This window comes from Acomys russatus, chromosome 1, assembly GCF_903995435.1.
Source record: "Acomys russatus chromosome 1, mAcoRus1.1, whole genome shotgun sequence".
Classification (NCBI taxonomy): domain Eukaryota; kingdom Metazoa; phylum Chordata; class Mammalia; order Rodentia; family Muridae; genus Acomys; species Acomys russatus.
The window spans coordinates 107,341,491-107,359,785 of NC_067137.1; the positions used below are offsets into that span (position 1 = coordinate 107,341,491).

The window sequence follows — 18,295 nt, forward strand, 5'->3', positions numbered from 1 at the left end:
CACACACACACACATAGCATAAAATCCAACTGAAATGCAGCCCTGTGGGGAAGCTGGAGACACAGGGGGCACCATTGTTAGAGGACTCAGGCCTCTGTGGAGCCGGAGTTGGCACTCGGGCTCTGCCGACTTCATGACAAATGTTCTTTTTCAGTTCTCTCCTCTATTTGGAAGGGCGCCAACAGCCTTCTTAGCTGGCACTGTAGTTCACTGTGATCTGGCTCTCAGACTATCCCTTAGAAGAAAAATATGCCACTTGTCACAGGCCAGTTTATTCTTTTTGCAAGACTAATACTTCCAGCCCTTCAAGGATGTGGATTGTGACACTGTATCTTACAGGGACGCACCACCCACAGGCTCCAGCCCCTATGTGCCATTGGCTGAGTGAGAGCGCCTCTATCTATGACTCAGACTCCTCCCCAGCTGAAACCTGAATGTGTCTGAGTTCTCAAATAGCCTGCGATTCTCTTTTCCACAATGGTGAGCTGGCTGTCTTAAAAGAGAACCCTGCCTTCAATACCTTTAAACAAATTCCTTGTTATGAATTTTAAAAAGAAAAAGAAAAAGAAAGGCTCTTGCTATGTAGCCAGGCTGGCCTTAAACTTTTGATGCTCCTGCCCCAGCTTCCCAAGTGTTGGTGTACAGATATGTTCCACAGTGTCTGGTTTTGAACGTGTGTGTGTGTGTGTGTGTGTGTGTGTGTGTGTGTGTGTGTTATTGATGTCTTCTTCAATTGCTCTCCATATTATTTTTAATTATTTATTTATTACTATGTATATGTGTACACCTGCATGCCAGAAGAGGCCATCAGATCACATTATAGGTGGTTTACAGCCACCATGTGGTTGCTGGGAATTGAACTCAGGACCTCTGGAAGAGCACACGGTGCTCTTAACCTCTGAGCCATCTCTCCAGCCCCTGCTCTCCATCTTATTTCTGAGGCAGGGCCTCTCACTCCACCTAGAGCTCACTCCACCTAGCCTAGCTGACCAACCAGCCTTATGTATCCTCCTGTCTCCAGCGTCCACCCCCCACCCCCACCCCATCCTTGCCCCCTAGGAGTACAGGCACGGATTAACATGCCATGCATGGGTGCTGAGCTGTGGGTAATCCAGTCCTTGTGTATGGCAAACACTTCACTGACAGCCATCTCTCCAGGCCTCCGAATGCCTTTTAATGAAAACACTCTTGGCTCCTTTTACACAAGATTTTTCCAATAGTAACTAAGTTGTCGAATGTCAATCTGCTTAAGGTACAATAATGACAAAAGCGTGGTCCTGTCCTTGCCTATGGAACGGTAAATAAAAGAATAGGAAACAAACAAAACCTTACCTGGCTTTTGAACTGTGTGGGGTTCCCCACAGAGACGTGGTCCTGCTCATCCGCGTCCTCTGGCTCCCACAGCAGTGTCTGGCTCAGTGCAGGCATTGAATTTTTAATCAACAAACATAACGCCGCTGTGAGCCCGGTGCAGCTCAAAATGCTTTGCAAATATTAACTTACCTCAACCTCATAAGAATTATTTGAAGGGGAGAACAGCATCATAACCGTGCTACAGATGAGGAAACCGAGGCACAAAGAAAAGAAGCTCCTTGCCTAAGGTCTCAACGAGAAAGAGCGAGGGGCAGAGCTGCACTCACACCCAGACAATCGTCGCTGCAGGGTCCCTGTTCTCGGTTCCTCTGCTCCTCCGTCTCCCATGCATGCCTCATGGTTGCTGCATTTACCCTGAGGAAAGGCTTTCATAAACCAAGCCTTCGATTTCTTTTAACCTACAGATATTTGATAATGGTTTATTATGTGCCTACCATCTAGAATGAACTTCTATAGAAATATGAAAGACTTGCGGTGCCCAGTTTATCATTTTGCTATGGAGGGCAAATACACATGTAACTTGATAATCATGGTAGAAGCTGTGTGCCAAAGCATTAGTTTCCGTATAGATGCCAAAAGAATTCAAAAGACTTGCCCCAGGCCAAGGGACCTGTGGCAGCCAGTCCCCGGGTAGCCCTGTGACTGTGGATTGCTTTAACTAATGGGCATGATGAAGATAAGGGACTTCGGAGACATAAACACCCTTACTCACTTGGCTTAGGGATCAGGCCCCAGGTGAGCCCAACTGAATGAGATGAAAGTCCTTGATAGAGGAACCAAGGTGTCCTGGGGGAAGGGGGGAGGGGCACACCTTTATCTTTGCTAAGAGAGCAGACTTATTGGTGAGGCTTTTGTCATAGAACTGTGGGCCGTCTTCTTCTTCTTCTTCTTCTTCTTCTTCTTCTTCTTCTTCTTCTTCTTCTTCTTCTTCTTCTTCTTCTTCTTCTTCTTCTTCTTCTTGTTTCTTAAGACAGGGATTCCCTGTGTAGCTTTGGCCATCCTGAACTCACTTTGTAGACCAGGCTGGCCTTGAACTCACAGTGCTCCACCTGCCTCTGCCTCCCGAGTGCTGGGATTAAAGGCGTGCGCCACCACTGCCCGGCAGTGGGCCATCTTCTAAGACCAGAACATGGCTTCTAGACCATAATTGGGGAAAAAAAGAAAATGGAGCCTGCTGAGACTCTGAGCTTAAAACCCAAGGAGCCTGTGCTCACGCAGCTAATTGATGGGAAGTGTGAGAAACAAAACAAAACATGTATGTTCTAAACTGCTAAACCTGTGGTCACTTACTACACACCAAGAGCTGACTAGTGGAAACTGGTTCTTTAGGAGCTGGGCGTAGTTGGCGCATGCCTGTAATCCCAGCACCAGGGAGGCTGATGCAGGAGGATCAGGAGTCTGAGACCAAACAAAGCTAATACCAAAATAAAAAACAAAACAAACTCCAAAAACATTCAGAGACTTGAGGAATGTGGGAGAAGGAAAACTTCTTTAGATGACTACTTTGAAAAAGGAGTCTTCCATATTTTTGTGACCAGGAACAGGGAAAATTAAAGAATGGAAATACATTTGAACTGGAGACAGTAAAGATGACTTTGCATTGAAAATGTTGAATTTAGGCCAGGGTGGTGGTGGCGCATGCCTTTAATCCCAGCACTCGGGAGGCAGAGGCAGGCCGATTGCTGTGAGTTCTAGGCCAGCCTGGTCTACAGAGTGATTCCAGGACAGCCAAGGCTACACAGAGAAACCCTGTCTCGAAAAACAGAAACAACAACAACAACAACAACAAAGAAAGAAAGAAAAAAGAAAAGAACAAAGAAAAAACAAAATGCTGAACTTAGAAGAAAATAAAATGGGCATGTTACTTAGAATTTGGGAGTAGGCTTTGGGTGAGAACACAGAGAGGATGGATGAGTCTGTCATTATCAGCATAGCGATGATAACATGGGATAAGTGATAGATTGACCTGCTTGGCTCTACTCGAGTGCCGAGTGCCCTAAAGAACTCTTAAATCTGTTACAATCACTGTGAGCGAGTGGCATGTTCCTTCAGTCTGCATTTGTAAGCACCCCTCTGATGCTCATTTCTCTACCAACCAGAAGAGATCTTAGCCGTTGAACGATTTGCACACCTATTAGCAGCTATTGAACACTCGCCCTTGCTGCTCTGGATGCCTTGAAGGAAGGAGCGGCCGGCTAGCCTACAGCCATGCTGACAGTCTGGAGCAGTCCGACACCTTGAAACATCTACGCAAAGAAAGACTGCAGTTGCTCGGCCCAGCTCCTGAATGCTGGGCTCCAACAAAGGCTGTTTGAAATATTTGGTACCTGATATTGTGCAATCCCAAGCCTTGAGGAGCTTCAAAGGAACCTGCAATTAATTCTTCCCTAGGCCAGAGGACAAGCACTTCTCCTTGTGGGCTAGCAGAGGGACAGCTGTAATTGGTGCTAAGGGGCAAAGCTGTGATTAGCCCCAACATATGGCTGGGCTTGGTTGAAACAAATAGCTGTGATTAATCCAAACATGGCATTTTGAGCTATATCAGCAGAGCGCACAGGCCTGGGGAGACACTCTCCAGCTCTCTGCTTCTGCTAGGGTGACAACAGCAGGCTAACAAGGGGCTTCTCTCAAGTGCTCTTTTCTCACCCACTTTCAGTTGTGTGAGCCAAAACAGAGGCAGGAGCAGACAGGAGAAAGAGCTTCTGTTCAAGAGAGGCTGGGGTAAGGTAAGAAAGCAGAGAGGAACAGCAAGAAGTAGAGAGCCAAGGAGTGAAACGCAATCACGTGCCAGAGGAAAGAGCCTGCTGGCCCTGATCACAAGAATAATTTAAAGACAACTGTCAGGTCTCCAGGGCCAAGGGTGCCAGGCACCTGGCTGAGAGCTGTAACACTGCCTGCCAGCAGGACCAGGAGGAAGCTGCAACCCCAGCTGTGACTAAGAGCTGCAACCCTAAGCTGTAGGCCCAAGAAACTCTGGCAGGACTGAGCCCCAAGGTCCCAGGCCTGCACACCAACTCTAACACTAGAGGGCACCACTTGCCACTCTTCTTGCTACCTGCAGCTGGCTGATCGCTAACAACAGATAGTTAAGTGTCCTCCAAAGAAGCAGTTCAGAGGAAGGGCAGAAGGAGGATTTACCCTGGTAAAGTACACTGATGGTGTGGGAGAAAAAAGCACAGAGCCAAAGCCAGAAGAGCAATGATTTTAGAATGAAACTAGCTGGGCAATGGTGGTGCTCACCTTTAACACCAGCAGAGGCAGAGGAAGAGGCAGAAGTGGGCCGAGCTCTGTGAGTTTGAGGCCAGCCAGGTCTACGGAGTGAGTTCCAGGACAGCCAAGGTTACAAAGAGAAACTCTGTCCCAGAAAACAAAAACAAAACAAAAACCCTCTAGAATTACAGTAAGGTCATGCTGGATGGGTCCTAGATCTTGTCTCTCCCCCTCACCAAGTGTAATGATAGTACATCTTCTAGAAAATCATCTTTTTTTTTTTCCTGGAAGAAAATGAAAATGTCAAGAGTTGACAATTTATAACAATCCCATATTGATACTTGAGGTTAGATTTGAACTCAGATTCAGGCAGGTGTTTAAGCTATACATTACTTCATCTTTATTACCTGCAGGAGACTAAAATTCATAGATGAGAAACCATGAAAGGAAAGAAGTCCCGGCTCCAAAGGCCTAGGAAGGGCAAAGTGAAACCAAGTTGACCGCACAGCATTGTCCTCCGTGCGACCAGCAGAGGTCGCCGGAGCACAGGTTCCGGACCCCGCCCCTCAGCCCAGGGACGTGCGAGCGCATGCGTGTGCGCCGACGCATGCGCGCTGGCTCCCGCCTTGCACGGGGGCGCCAGCAGGGGCGGGGATACGCAGCGCGCACGGCCGGAGGCGGAGCGGCGGCGGCGGCGGCGGCGGAGGGGCGGCAGGCTGCAGGCTGGCAGCCCGCGGCGGGCTCCAGGTAACCGAAGTGCCGCGCAGTGCTGACTCGGCCGCCCGCCGCAGAGCCATGGAAATCGGCACCGAGATCAGCCGCAAGATCCGGGTGAGGCCCGCGTCGGCGGGCGCTGGCCGTGGCGGGCAGCGGTTGCCATGAGTAACGGGGCGGGCGGGCCCGGCCTGCGGCGTCTGCTCCGCACCAGTCGCCTCTGCTGCCGGGGCGCAGGCGTGGCGGTCGGCTGGGGGGCGGGCGGGGGTGGAGAGGACGCCGGCGGGCCCGGGAGAGCGACCCGGGCGGCGGCGGGGGAGGTGGAGGAGGAAAGCGCGGCGCGGGGGTCGGGTGTCCCCTCCCCCATCCCCGGGAGCGCCGGGCGGCTGTCTTACTGTCGCGGTTTTCACAGGCACCCTTGCCCCTTTTCCCCTTCCTTCTCTCTCTCTTCCTCAGAGTGCCATTAAGGGGAAATTGCAAGAATTAGGAGCTTACGTGGGTAAGTTGATACTCGACATTCGCCTAAATATAATGTAGGGCTTGCAGCTGGCTGGATGTGTCTGAGTAAGTCGGCCCAAGGCTCTTTGGGTGGTCTACCTTGAAGTCGAATGCTCTCTGGTTCCTCTACCATCTAATAGCAGAACCCTGAGTTCATACCCCCGCCCCCCAACCTCCTGCCTAAGACGTTCTTTTGAAATAGTCCAGCTTTTTCCACTGCTCTGAAGCTGTCGTTTTCCACCCATGTTTGTACAAATCTCGTTCTGTTTTTCCTGTTGTTACTCGTCATGACCTTTAATTTGAGATCTATCATTTTAGATATGAACGTTTGGTGGCTTCTGGCATTTGCCACAGAGCTGGTTCAGTGAGTTTTATGTTTTGTTTTTTAAAAGTTTTTGTTTTTTAATGATCTTCCTACTCGAAGGTCACAGTGGTAAGGAGTTTTATTTCCCTCCCATTTATTTATTTATTTATTTATTTTTAAGTAGAAAGAGTGTTTACTCTGGGCCAGGCAGTGTTTAGCTGTTACACGTACAAAACAAAAAATCACCACTCAATGTAAAGGATGACATCCCAGTTGTACAAATAGAAACAAAGGCTTTGTGTGAAGAGGCCTGTCTTGACTCCACAGCTGGTGGCTTCCGGGGTAAATCATGGGTAGCTTAAGATAGTAACTGTCTGAGACCCCCATTGACCTGTAGAGTCAATTTTTTTTTTTCATAATAGAAGACTTGGCATTTCACTGTTTACATCTGGATTATATGAAAGCACTGGCTAGAAAAGGATTTTAAAAGGTAGGCATGGGCGTGGCAGTACAGGCTTTTAATCCCAGCACTCGGGAAGCAGAGGCAGGTGGATCGCTGTGAGTTTGAGGCCAGCCTGGTCTACAAAGCAAGTCCAGGACAGCCAGGGCTACACAGAGAAACCCTGTCTCGAAAAACTAAAAAAGAGGGGGAAAAAAAAAGGTAAACACTAGATTTTACTGGAACTCTTAGTCGGATTACTTCTTGTAGGTAAAACGCCAGTTCTATTTCGATTGTTATCGATGAAACAGATAAAATAATGTTTTTAAAACTGCCTCCTCAGCTGGGAGGTCGTGGCGTGCACCTTTAATCCCAGTGCTTGGCAGGCAGAGGCAGGAGGCTCTCTGGGAGTTCAAAGCCAGCCTGGTCTACAGAGTGTGTTCCAGGATATCTGTAAGATGAAATACAACACTCCTTACCAAGTACTTTCTGGTCACAGTGTTTTATCACCGCAGTCGAAATCTTTGTATGTCCTAAGAAAGGATAAGCTGGTTTTGTGCACTCAGGGAGGCCTGAAAAAAAGCCAGTAGTTTTTATTGCCAATGACAAATTGAACTTTTAAATGAAAATTAAGACTTTGAAAGTTTGGGTTTATTTCTCTGGACTTGAGAACTTCCCAGAACCAAGAGGTTGCATGATGAAGTGTGGAGATATCAGCAGTGTGACTTCATATAGTGAACTACATCAGTGTGTCCTGGGTCCACCACAAACTAGTATTTTCCAGGTGACCACTACACATGAAGTTGTGCAAAGGTACAAGGCAGTAAAGCTGTATAGGTGGAGAGGTAATGGGTGTTGTATGCATCCACTCTGCTGATGCACTGCCACGTGAGTTTTAGTGTGATGTCATTGACGGATAGCCACAGAATCTAGAAAGGCTGTCAGAGTACTCAAGGTACATATTTGTGGGACTAGATTTTCTTTGCATTCCTCAGTATTAAACAACTTTATCACAGATTAAATGCAAGAAACAGATTAGAGTTGATTTGTCTTTTTGATTGGATACAGAGGAGATTAATGGAAGTAGAGATCAGGGCCATCCTTAGAACTGTGTGCTTTGTTTGTCTGGAAGACTTCAGTTTTTAGAAAAAGTATCAAGTTAATGTAATTGGACTAATAGCATGTAATCAGTACATTAATAATTAAAATTTCCATTTTAGATTCCTGTGGTTAATATTTGTAGATGCCGTTCACATTAGCCAGAAAAGGAGTCTGACCCTGAGCAGGCTAAGGGTTACTAGCTTAGGGAGTATACTTGACAGGGGGATTTGATGGTCTTTTCAGGAAGGTTGTTAGGATTCCACATGGATATGACAAATGAAGCTGAATCAGAATTTTGTTAGTTTTAATTGGCTTTTCATTTACTACATAGTGGGTACTAGCTGTGAGAGGCCACTGCACATGTGGGACTGTGTGAGGCACAAGTGCATGTGGCTGAGTTAAATTCAGTCCTGTCACTCAGAAATTTCAAACCAAGATATTTTTTTTTTTTTTTAGTTTTTAAAACATCCCCTTAATAGTTCTGCTGTTTTTGAAAGTACTGCTGGGATGGTGGCAGTATTGCTTTTTATCAGTAAATGGAGTGAGAGAGAGCCTCCGTAGCTACTGTCAGCAGATTGGAGACTGAGAGTTCAGGGTTAGAGTCCTTGATGCTTCTATTAACTTTATGAAAAATACTTAACTGAAGAACAGGTCAAGGGCTGGAGGGATGGCTCAGAGGTTAAGAGCATTGGCTGCTCTTCCAGAGGTCCTGAGTTCAATTCCCAGTAACTCACAACCATCTATAATGTGATCTGATGCTCCCTTCTGGCCTGCAGGTACACATACATATAGAATACTTCATATACATTAAAAAAAAAAAAAAAAGGTCAGAACCAAGTATGGTGACACTCAAGCGGCAGAGGCAGGCAGATCTTTGTGAGTTCTTGGCCAGCCTGGTCTACAAAGAGTCTGGGACAAGCCAAGGCTACACAGAGAAACCCTGTCTTGAAAAAACAAAAAAACAAAACTGAAAAACAGGTTAGAGCCAGGGCTTGTGGAGTGCCAGCAAGTCTTGACATTTGCTCAGCTTCTCTCTGCTGTTGCTTGTCAGACTTGTTTATGGCCCTGCCTTCCCTGCTCTTACAGATTCTTCTGCCCTTTAGGACCCCCATAAACTCTTAACACCATTGCACCCCAAAATTGGAAATTCTTTAAGGTTAACAGTTTCATGTTGGGTTCTAGCAAAGAGCCTGGTGTTTAATATCTGTCAGTTGAGTTAACAAAAGTTATCCTTCAACTCTTTGAAATAAAACAAGGTCTTTTTTGTTTGTAGTTAGTTATCTTATTTGTAGATAATATGTACTTCAGTGTCCAAAACAGGGTGGCTTTTGTTTTCAGGATTTTACTCTTTGAGATGGGGTCTCATTCTATGCAGCTCAAGCTGGCTTGCTACTGTTTAGCTTGTGCCAACCTCAAACTGATCCTCCCGTCTCAGTCTCCTGGGTGCTGGGGTTACAGTCTCACCCCACTGCTAGTCACAGCTCACATTTCTTTATGCCCAAAAAGAGTTCCAGAGCTCTGGAAGGCTATGAAAACTACTCTTCAATAAATATTTGAGTGTTTATTTTTCAAAGTGGGGTATAAAGAATAGCCCCCTTCCTTTAAAGCAAGCAGTAAGGAAAGTCTCATGTGTATTCAGTGGAACAGCTCAGTGCTTGAGCAGTGACAGTCTAGTTTTCACTCCTGTTCTCGATGGGAGAGCTCCCCAGGCCTTCCCAGAACCCACTGTTGTCTTCTGTCACCAATATGCTAATTTGAATGCATTTCAGAGATCTCTGTGGACTCTGGAGGAATATTTTATGACCACATGCTAATTTTGCATTAGATTTCTTAATTTTTATTGTATTGTTTACTCAGAAGACAACATGTGAATCCTCAAGGCTTTGCCAAGAAATGATTGGTAGTTTAAATGGCACATATTTGAAGGGTATGTGTTCATATTTTAGTGTATTTGTATGTCTTGATATGTGTATACCCCAAACCATCACCGGACAATATGATAAATCTACTGGACTGAGTATAGCTCATTGGAGACTCTACTTAACATTGTGCACAAGATCCTTCATTGAATCACTAGCAAAAAATAAACATATTCATTCATACTCTACTCTTCCTAAACTTCCAGTAGCCACTCTGGCTTTTTAACTTTTCCTTGTCCCCATTCTATGCCAAGTCAACCACCGATGTCATGAAATTTTAGGATTGACACAGTGACAGCAGTCATTTCATTGGTGCTATGAAAGAAGACTAGCCCGTCTGCCTAAGTACCTCAGCAGTCTTAGTGACGGAGTGCTCACTCTCCCGAGTTACAAGTGCCGAGTCTTAGCAGCTGTGAAAGATAAGTAAGGATCAGCCTAGTTATCACAGTAACAGTGGGCGTACTTTTGAATCTTCAGCAAAACAAAGATGGGCCATTTCCTCACTCTCACATGCTTCCAGGAAATACTGCCTTCTCTTCTGTCCCGCTTCTATACTGGAGTTGAGATGTTTTTTCTCTTTCTGTTTTAATGATTTATTTATTTTTATTTTATGTGCATTGGTGTTTTGCCTGCATGCATGTCTGTGTGAGGATGTTGGATCCCCTGGAACTAGGATTACAGTTGTGAGCTGACATATGGGTACTGGGATTTGAACCCAGGTCTTCTGGAAGACCTCTAGATGTTTTCCCTTGAAACAGGTTTCTGACAAATGAACATTTCTGTATACGTGGAAATTATGAGTATTGTAGTTATTGAGGAAATGTTAATAAATGAAAACTTGTTTAAAGCCGGGTGTGGAGGTGAAGGTCAGTACTCAGTATTTGGGAGGGCCGAGGAAGAGGATCATGAGTTTTAAGACATCACCCTTATGAGAGAGCGAGAGAGAGAGAGAGAGAGACACACACACACACACACACACACACGCCTGCTTTTTTCAAAAGAAACTAGATTTCCTCATATTGTCTTTGCTCTTTTACTGTTTCTTGGGCCTCTTGCCTGCAGTCATTGTGTAGGGTTGCCACGGTCAGGATGAAGGCAGTTGAGTTGCTGTTTACCTGTTTTCCATCCTTCAGTGTTAACAATTGGACTCTGGGCATTGTACATGCTGTAGAATTGTGTGCAGTTTTAGTGTATAGGATGTTGCTGGTAGTTCTATGGAGTAATTAAGTTTCCATTTACTAAGCAGAATCTTATTCTTTAGTGAGTGAGTACTATCTTGAACAGAAAACAGAGTGCAGTTATGGAGGATATATGTGCACCTTCGAGAGGTGTCTGAAGTTGATGGGCACTGAAAAGTTTCTTTCAAAAACCATTACATCCTCCCAGTTGATTCTGTGACCCCAGTATGCCTAGTTTTATGACTAGAGATGCATCAGTTTTTCCCAGTTTTCCTGGCTTCCAAAAATGGAAGTATTTATGGGGTGAAAGGGAAAAATGGAAGCTGAGCTTTCTTGTCTAGCCTCTGTTCGAGTGAGGTACAAGCTCTCAGGGCTACGCCTCTGTTCTCAAGCACATTGATTTTGAGCAAAAATAAATATTGGGGAAACATTTAAAAGTTTTGGTATACTTTTCCTTTTAAATAGATGAAGAACTTCCTGATTACATTATGGTGATGGTGGCCAACAAGAAAAGTCAGGACCAAATGACAGAGGACCTGTCCCTGTTTCTAGGGAACAACACAGTTCGATTCACCGTATGGTATGTTTCTGAATATCTGTGCCTCAGAGCAAAGTCAGAGTCGGTATTCTGTCTAGAAGGAGATTCTCGGCTGTGTGTGAGGCTCGCTGTGGAGAGGCAGGCTGCCAGCTGTAAGGGACAACCTCTGAAGGGCTCTCCATCCGCATAGGGAACTGTAAATCACGTGCTGTGTGTAACCCTGAGGACAACCTAGCTGATGCACACAGAGTGCATGCAGACGCGCCTGCACCAGAGGGGCCTTGAGATGGGTACTTACCACCTTCTGCACTTCACCACCACCCCTCCCCGCACAACCAGTTACCACCAGTGAACACACTGTGAGCTACACTGGCAGGCTTTTGCCTTTTATGGGGAACATTTTTTTTCTTTTTGTTTTAAGCTTTTTTTCTTTTCCTGACACGTTCATGTCCCCATTTGACAAACATTTCATTCACCTTTACAAGTTTGGAATTTCAAACAAGGAATTTTTATTTTTTCTTATAAATTACTGATGATTGGACTGCCTGTACCAGAACACATGTTCCCTTTATTGAGAATAACCATAAGATGCCATTTAAGAAGGCCAGCTGCCAGCTGCGGTTGTCAGGGTTAGGGCAGAGTGAGAGTGGGGAAGGACAGTGTTGTCTGTGATAACAGGTAGGACATACCCTTAAGAGGGCCCACAGCTCCAGTGAAAGCTGATGAGGCCGCACAGCTGAGTGAGCATTTAGCTCGCTTAACTAAGGAAGGTGGGGCCTGCTCATACCTTTTTTGTTTTTGTTTTTGTTTTCCTCCCAGTCAGGGTTTCCCTGTATGGCCTTGGCTGTCCTGGACTTGCTTGTAGGCCAAGCTGGCCTCCGTGAACTCACAGAGATGAACCTGCCTCTGCCTCCCCGAGTGCTGGGATTAAAGGTGTGTGCCACTGCGCCCAGCTGCGTGTTCACATCTTGATTCAGGAAAATCTTCATAGTATTTTTGACAACTGCATGCTTATGAAGATACCACTTTGAAACTCTGCAGAGTTTTCTGCTTTATATTGCACAGTTTTGGAGAACAGTATTAAGAGCACAGTGATCCATACATGCTAGCACACTAATTCATTGTGGATATGTACCCACTTAATGTAGCTTGCTCTCAAATGGTCATGGTGTTTTTGACGGTGGAAATTATACTGTGATTGTGAGTACTTCTTTTTTGAAGTCATCAGTAGTCAAAAAATTTGTTTTGTTTCATAAACACTGTTGTGACCTTGGGCTAAACCTTCCGATCACTGAGTCTGCAGTCCAGCTAGTCTAAGCTGGAAGATTGACCTTGTAGGTGCCTTTTCAGATGACTTAGTGGACTGCTTAAGACAGTTCATAAACCAGGATGCCATTAGCTGAGTCTGAACTTAAAGTCAAAATCACTTTCTCTCTTGCTATAAATACAGTTTCACATGTACTGATGCAAGCAATCTTGCCTTCACTTTGTACTTACTTTCATCAGTGTTTACTAATTAAACAGACTATTCTGACTTTTAATTAGTTTTTTGTTTGTATATGTATGAATGTTTGCATAACACATGTTTGCATGTGTGTGTGTGTGTGTTTATAGTTGTAGGCCTGAATTTGACCTTCGGTGTCTTGTTAGATCACTCTACATTTTATTTATTGAGGCAGGGTCTCTTATTGAACTCAGAGCTCACCAGTCAATTTTAGTCTTATCTAGACAGCTTATCCTAGGGACTCCTGTCTCTGCCCTGTGAGTGCTGGTATTACAGGTGGCTTACAACACCCCACTTTTACATGGCTCTGGGAAATACCTCCGTAAGTCACATCTGAACCTAGCATTCCACTTGTGTAGAAAATCGTGGGTTGTCATTGTCTGTCCCTATCCTGTCCCCGCCCCTCAGCCTAGCCCTATTCTGGGGCTTTTGGGGCTTTTGATTTTCCTGTCAGTTTTATGACTTTATACTTTTTTCCCCCTCCTCTCCTAATTTTTTTTTTTTTAAACCTTGAAATAATTGTGCCCCTGAGGAAAATGACATGTGAATGGAGTCTAAATGAAGCAATAAAAAACTCTGGTGTTTGTGAGAGGATTTTGGAAGGATGGCTGTGCAAATATGCCTTTTATGTAGCTATTAAGATGGGTTATCTTAAAGCAGAGTTGTAGCCTGTTTGCTTAATTTTGAAAATAGTAGTTTCAGTAAAGTGGGATAGCTTGTTGTTGTTGTGTTGTTTTTGGAGACGGGTTTTTCTGTATAGCAGAGCCCTGGCTGTCCTGGACTGTCTTTGTAAACCAGGTTGGCCTGGAACTCACTCTGCCTCCCAAGTGCTAGGATTAAAGGCATGCACCACCCCTTCCTGGCTGGATAACATTTTTTTAAAAAAACGTTTTTCACCTCTCAGGATTACATTGTCCAAGAAGCCATGTAAATAGTTAAAATAAATATTAATAGCTGAGTCAGGATGTATGGATGTGCTTAGCCTGTATACATGGTCTTTAGTTTGATCCTGTAGAGAGGGTAAGGGAAGAAGGCAGAAGGAGCACATGCCCACGCACAGGTTGAAACAACTATGGCAAGCAGCATTTTACATTTGGGATACTTAGCTTGCTTTACTATAAGCTGTTTTGATCTTCAGTTTTTAGGAAGCAAGGTACCTTTTTTAAAATCAAAACTTGCAGATGATGTCTTTGTCTTTTTTTTTTTTTTTTTTTTTTTTTTTTTTTTTTTTGTGCTGGAAGTTGAATTCAGGGTCTTGTGTGTATTCATTCCTCACATTATGTTCTGGATCTACTGATACAGTGTAATCCTAACTACTTGAGACGTTGATTAGGAGGTTCACAAATTCAAGGCCAGCCTAGGCAACTTAGACCCTGCCTCAGAAAGTATGAAGAGCGTTGTGGGTGTGCAACAGTGAATTAGAGTGTTTGCACAGTATCCATAAGGCTGTCAGTTCTAGCAGTTAAATCACTCTGCCCCTGAACTGAACCCTCTCCATGTGCTGCTGTTGGCAGTGGGGCTGGGGGGAGGGGGAGGAGGAGGAGGAGATGGCGGGCGGCTGCTGCTTCTTCCTCCTCCTCCTCTTTTTCTTCTATAGAGGATACATGTTGAGAAAGTAATATTTAGTTTTTTAACTGGGTGTGGTGGCGCACGCCTTTAATCCCAGCACTCGGGAGGCAGAGGCAGGCAGATTGCTGTGAGTTCGAGGCCAGCCTGGTCTACAAAGTGAGTCCAGGACAGCCAAGGCTACACAGAGAAACCCTCTATCAAAAAAAAAAAAAAAAAAAAGAAAGAAAGAAAAAGTAATATTTAGTTTTTTTTAGCTTCTTTGGTATTCATGTAAAGTCTTTTAAAGAAAAAATAATGTGTGATTGGAAAGTTTGGTTTGGTATCACTAAATGCCTTTAAAAGAACTAATCTGGGTTTGATGTCATCACATTTAGAGTGGCACATGAAGGAAATTTCCTTAAGGAAGGCTTTGTTCTGTTTTTTAGGCTCCATGGTGTGTTAGATAAGCTTCGCTCTGTTACAACTGGTAAGACGTGTAAAATTGAAAGCTTTTTGAAATTTCTGTTTTTAAGTATGTGATCCTTCTTTTCCTAAAATTATTTATGCTGCTATTGGATGAACGCCAGTGACTCTATAAAGAGTAGTCATTCACTTAAACTGTAAGAACAATAAACTTAACGTGATTTGACAGTAATGGGGAGACAGGGCTGTATGTATTTATGAAGGAAGTAATCATATGTGAACAGGCCTTAACCTCAACGATGCTTCAGTGCTTTATAATTGAAAGTTTTGTAAAGGTCCAGTGATAATACGTTTAAGAGTACTGTTCAGCTACTAAAAGTAATGTGAAATGAGATGAGCATACACATACATATGTGTCCTAGTATTTAAAACATAAGTGTGGATACTCTTGTAAAAACACCACCACCAGTAGTGATGATGATGATTATTCACTATTGAGGGAGTTCTTTAAAAGTCCCATGCCCACATTCTCAGGTGCCTTTTATCTCTAAGTGCTTAAAATCTACATTAAAAACTCTTAGTAAACTCCAGCTCTGCTTTTAAACTATCACCTTTGATAGAGATTTAACTCAGTTGATTGAGTGCGTAAAGTCCTGGGTTCAGTCCCTACCACTGGAAAAAAACAGCCGAGTTGGTACTTTCCCAACACTCCAGAGGTGGAGGCAGGAGAATCAGAAGTCCAGGGTCATCCTCAGCATTACAGTCCCATCAGCCTGGGCTTCATGAGAACTGTTTTGGCTTTTGTTGTTATTGTTTCGTTTTTTAAAACAAACTAAATTAATTATTAGTTATTTTAACTATAATATAAAAATACTTATTAGTTATCAATTAAAAATCATTTCTATATTAAATGTATTGCTTTTGAATTGGTGTTGAGAGAGAGGAGAGATCAGGAATAGATTCCCAGGATCATGTGTTTTCTTTGCAGAGCCCTCTAGTCTAAAGTCTCCTGACACCAGCATCTTTGACAGTAACGTGCCTTCAAACAAGAGCAGTTTCAGTCGGGGAGATGAGAGAAGGCACGAAGCTGCCGTCCCTCCCCTCACCGTTTCTAGCTCTAGACCTGAAAAAAGGGATTCCAGAGTCTCTACAAGTTCACAGGAGCAGAGAGCCACTAATGTCAGGTAAAAGTCCAGTGTGTACTGTGGCCATATGGGCGCATGGACGTGACATTTATGTTACTTAGTATGTCCATTAGTTCCTATTTCCAGCAAGTTCTAGAAATAGTGAAGTGATCATGGATTAGCTCTTTTCTTGTCGTTTGTTGCTGACAGTTTGCAGTAGGAGGAAACACTTGTTTTTGGCTCAGAGTTGAGAGGGCTCTCAGCTCATCCCAGCATGATAGGTAGGTAGGTAGAGTTCATGACAACACGGCCAGATGACAGAGACTCCGAGCATTGTTGTGGACGAGGGAGTGGAGAAAACTAGACCAGAGCCTGGCTTGGATAGTATCAGAAAAGGTCTGTTCCTAGACACGAGTGGCATATGTTGACCAATTGGGGCCTGCTTCCTAAAAGGATAGTGAACGAGGCATCTAGTGTTCAACACATGAGTCTGTATGGGACATTCCAAGTTTGTTATTTCATTTTCATTTTGTTTTTTCATGTGTATAGGTGTTTTGCTGTATGTATGTGAACCTCTGCATATCTGGTGCCTCTAGAGGCCAGATCCCTTGGCACTGGAGTTATAATCGTTGTGAGTCACCATTTGGGTGCTGAGCCCTTTGGAAGAGTAACTAATGCTCTGGCCATTTCCCTAGCCCCCTAAGGTTCAGACCATAACACATAATAAGCAAGTTTTTAAATAAAGTAATGGTGACCAGAATGTGATTATTTATTTACTTATTTGGTTTTTCTAGACAGGGGTTTCTGTATTAGCGTTGGCTGTCTTGGACTTGCTTTGTAGACCAGGCTGGCCTCGAACTCACAGTGATGCACCTGTCTCTGCCTCCTGAGTGCTGAGATTAAAGGCATGCGCCATCAAGCTCAGCTGATTTTTTTATTTTAAATGTAAATAAAAGTTTAAAGTATGAGGGAAGATGGGTGTGGTGGTATAAGCTTTAAAAAATTTTAAGATGTACTGGAGAGGTGGCTCAGAGCTTAAGGGTGCTGACTGCTCTTCCAGAGGTCCTGAGTTCAATTTCCAGCAACCACGCAGTGGCTCACAAGTATCTATAATGTGATTTGATGCCCTCTTCTGGCTTGCAGGTGTACATGCAGGCAGAGAGCTCTGTATACATAGTAATAAATAAATAAATCTTTAAAAAATTTTTTTTAAAGTTAATGTGTATGGGTGTTTTGCCTGTATGTGTGTCTGTGCATTATGTGCTTGTCATCCATGGAATCCTTCAGAGGGCTTTGTAGCCTCTGGACCTAGCGTTACATAGCTGTTAGTTGCCATATAGGTGCTGGGAATCAAACCTGGGCATCTGGAAGAATAGCCAGTCCTCAGAATCCCTGAGCCATCCCGCCAGCCCTAGTGCAAGCCTTTAATCCCAGCACTTGGGAGTCGGCGTAGGTGGATGGATCTCAAGCAAGCCAGAGCTATAAAGTGAGATGCCATCTCAAAAAAATTAAAGAATAAATATAATTTGAAAGTAGTTGTGAATGTTAAAAAAGTATCCATGCTCCTTCATTAAAATGCTTTTTGAATGAGCATTCTTTGAAGATGATAGGATAATGCTTTGTTTTACTTTAAATAGACATTCATACGATGATGGAGCTTCCACCCGGCTAATGTCAACAGTGAAACCTCTGAGGGAGCCAGCACCCTCTGAGGATGTGATCGATATCAAGCCAGAACCAGATGATCTCATTGATGAAGACCTCAATTTTGTTCAGGAGAATCCCTTATCTCAGAAAAAACCTACAGTGACACTTACATACGGTTCTTCTCGGCCTTCTATTGAAATTTATCGACCACCTGCAAGTAGAAATGCAGACACTGGTACTCATTTAAACAGGCTGCAACTTCAGCCGCAGCAAAGCAGTGCTCACGCTGCCAAGCAGCTGGATGTGCAGAGCAGCCAGGTATATGAAGCAGGCCGTCTGTGTGAACCACCAGTGCTTAGCAGTGCAGAAGACACTTACAGCCCCTTCTTCAGAAACACCTTGGATAAAATGAGTGCTGAGGTTTGTATAGACGTGTGTAGGTGCTGGCTGGCTACAGACTAGCAGTTGTGGATTCCAAATGCAACTCAAGTAACCAAGACACATGGCATGTTTACCTTAAACAGTGTCCTCCCTTGGCCTGACTCTGCCAAGGGGTTTTATGTCACGCATATGTACCTTGAGATTTTGGCATTTAGCTTTACCCTTCCTTTTTGGTGTCTATGTAGATGTGTCAATTTCAGGTTTAAGCAACTACATAACTCACTTTGGTTTTTTGAGACAAGGTTTCTCTATGTAGCCTTGACTGTCCTGGACTCACTTTGTAGACCAGGCTGGCCTTCAACTCACAATGATCTGCCTGCCTCTGCCTCCAAG

General features: G+C 44.2%; 1 protein-coding gene across 1 annotated transcript in view; it reads left to right on the plus strand.

The window, feature by feature from the left end:
- The first annotated feature begins 5,273 nt into the window (after nucleotides 1–5,273).
- Zc3h14 (zinc finger CCCH-type containing 14) overlaps nucleotides 5,274–18,295 on the plus strand; it is a 46,365-nt gene continuing 33,343 nt past the window's right edge. Inside the window, exons 1-6 of the mRNA XM_051150289.1 lie at nucleotides 5,274–5,415; nucleotides 5,755–5,797; nucleotides 11,203–11,317; nucleotides 14,774–14,814; nucleotides 15,739–15,934; nucleotides 17,512–17,941. Of these exons, the coding sequence (XP_051006246.1) occupies nucleotides 5,380–5,415; nucleotides 5,755–5,797; nucleotides 11,203–11,317; nucleotides 14,774–14,814; nucleotides 15,739–15,934; nucleotides 17,512–17,941 (861 nt within the window). The 5' untranslated portion in view covers nucleotides 5,274–5,379. The remainder of the gene's footprint in view (nucleotides 5,416–5,754; nucleotides 5,798–11,202; nucleotides 11,318–14,773; nucleotides 14,815–15,738; nucleotides 15,935–17,511; nucleotides 17,942–18,295) is intronic.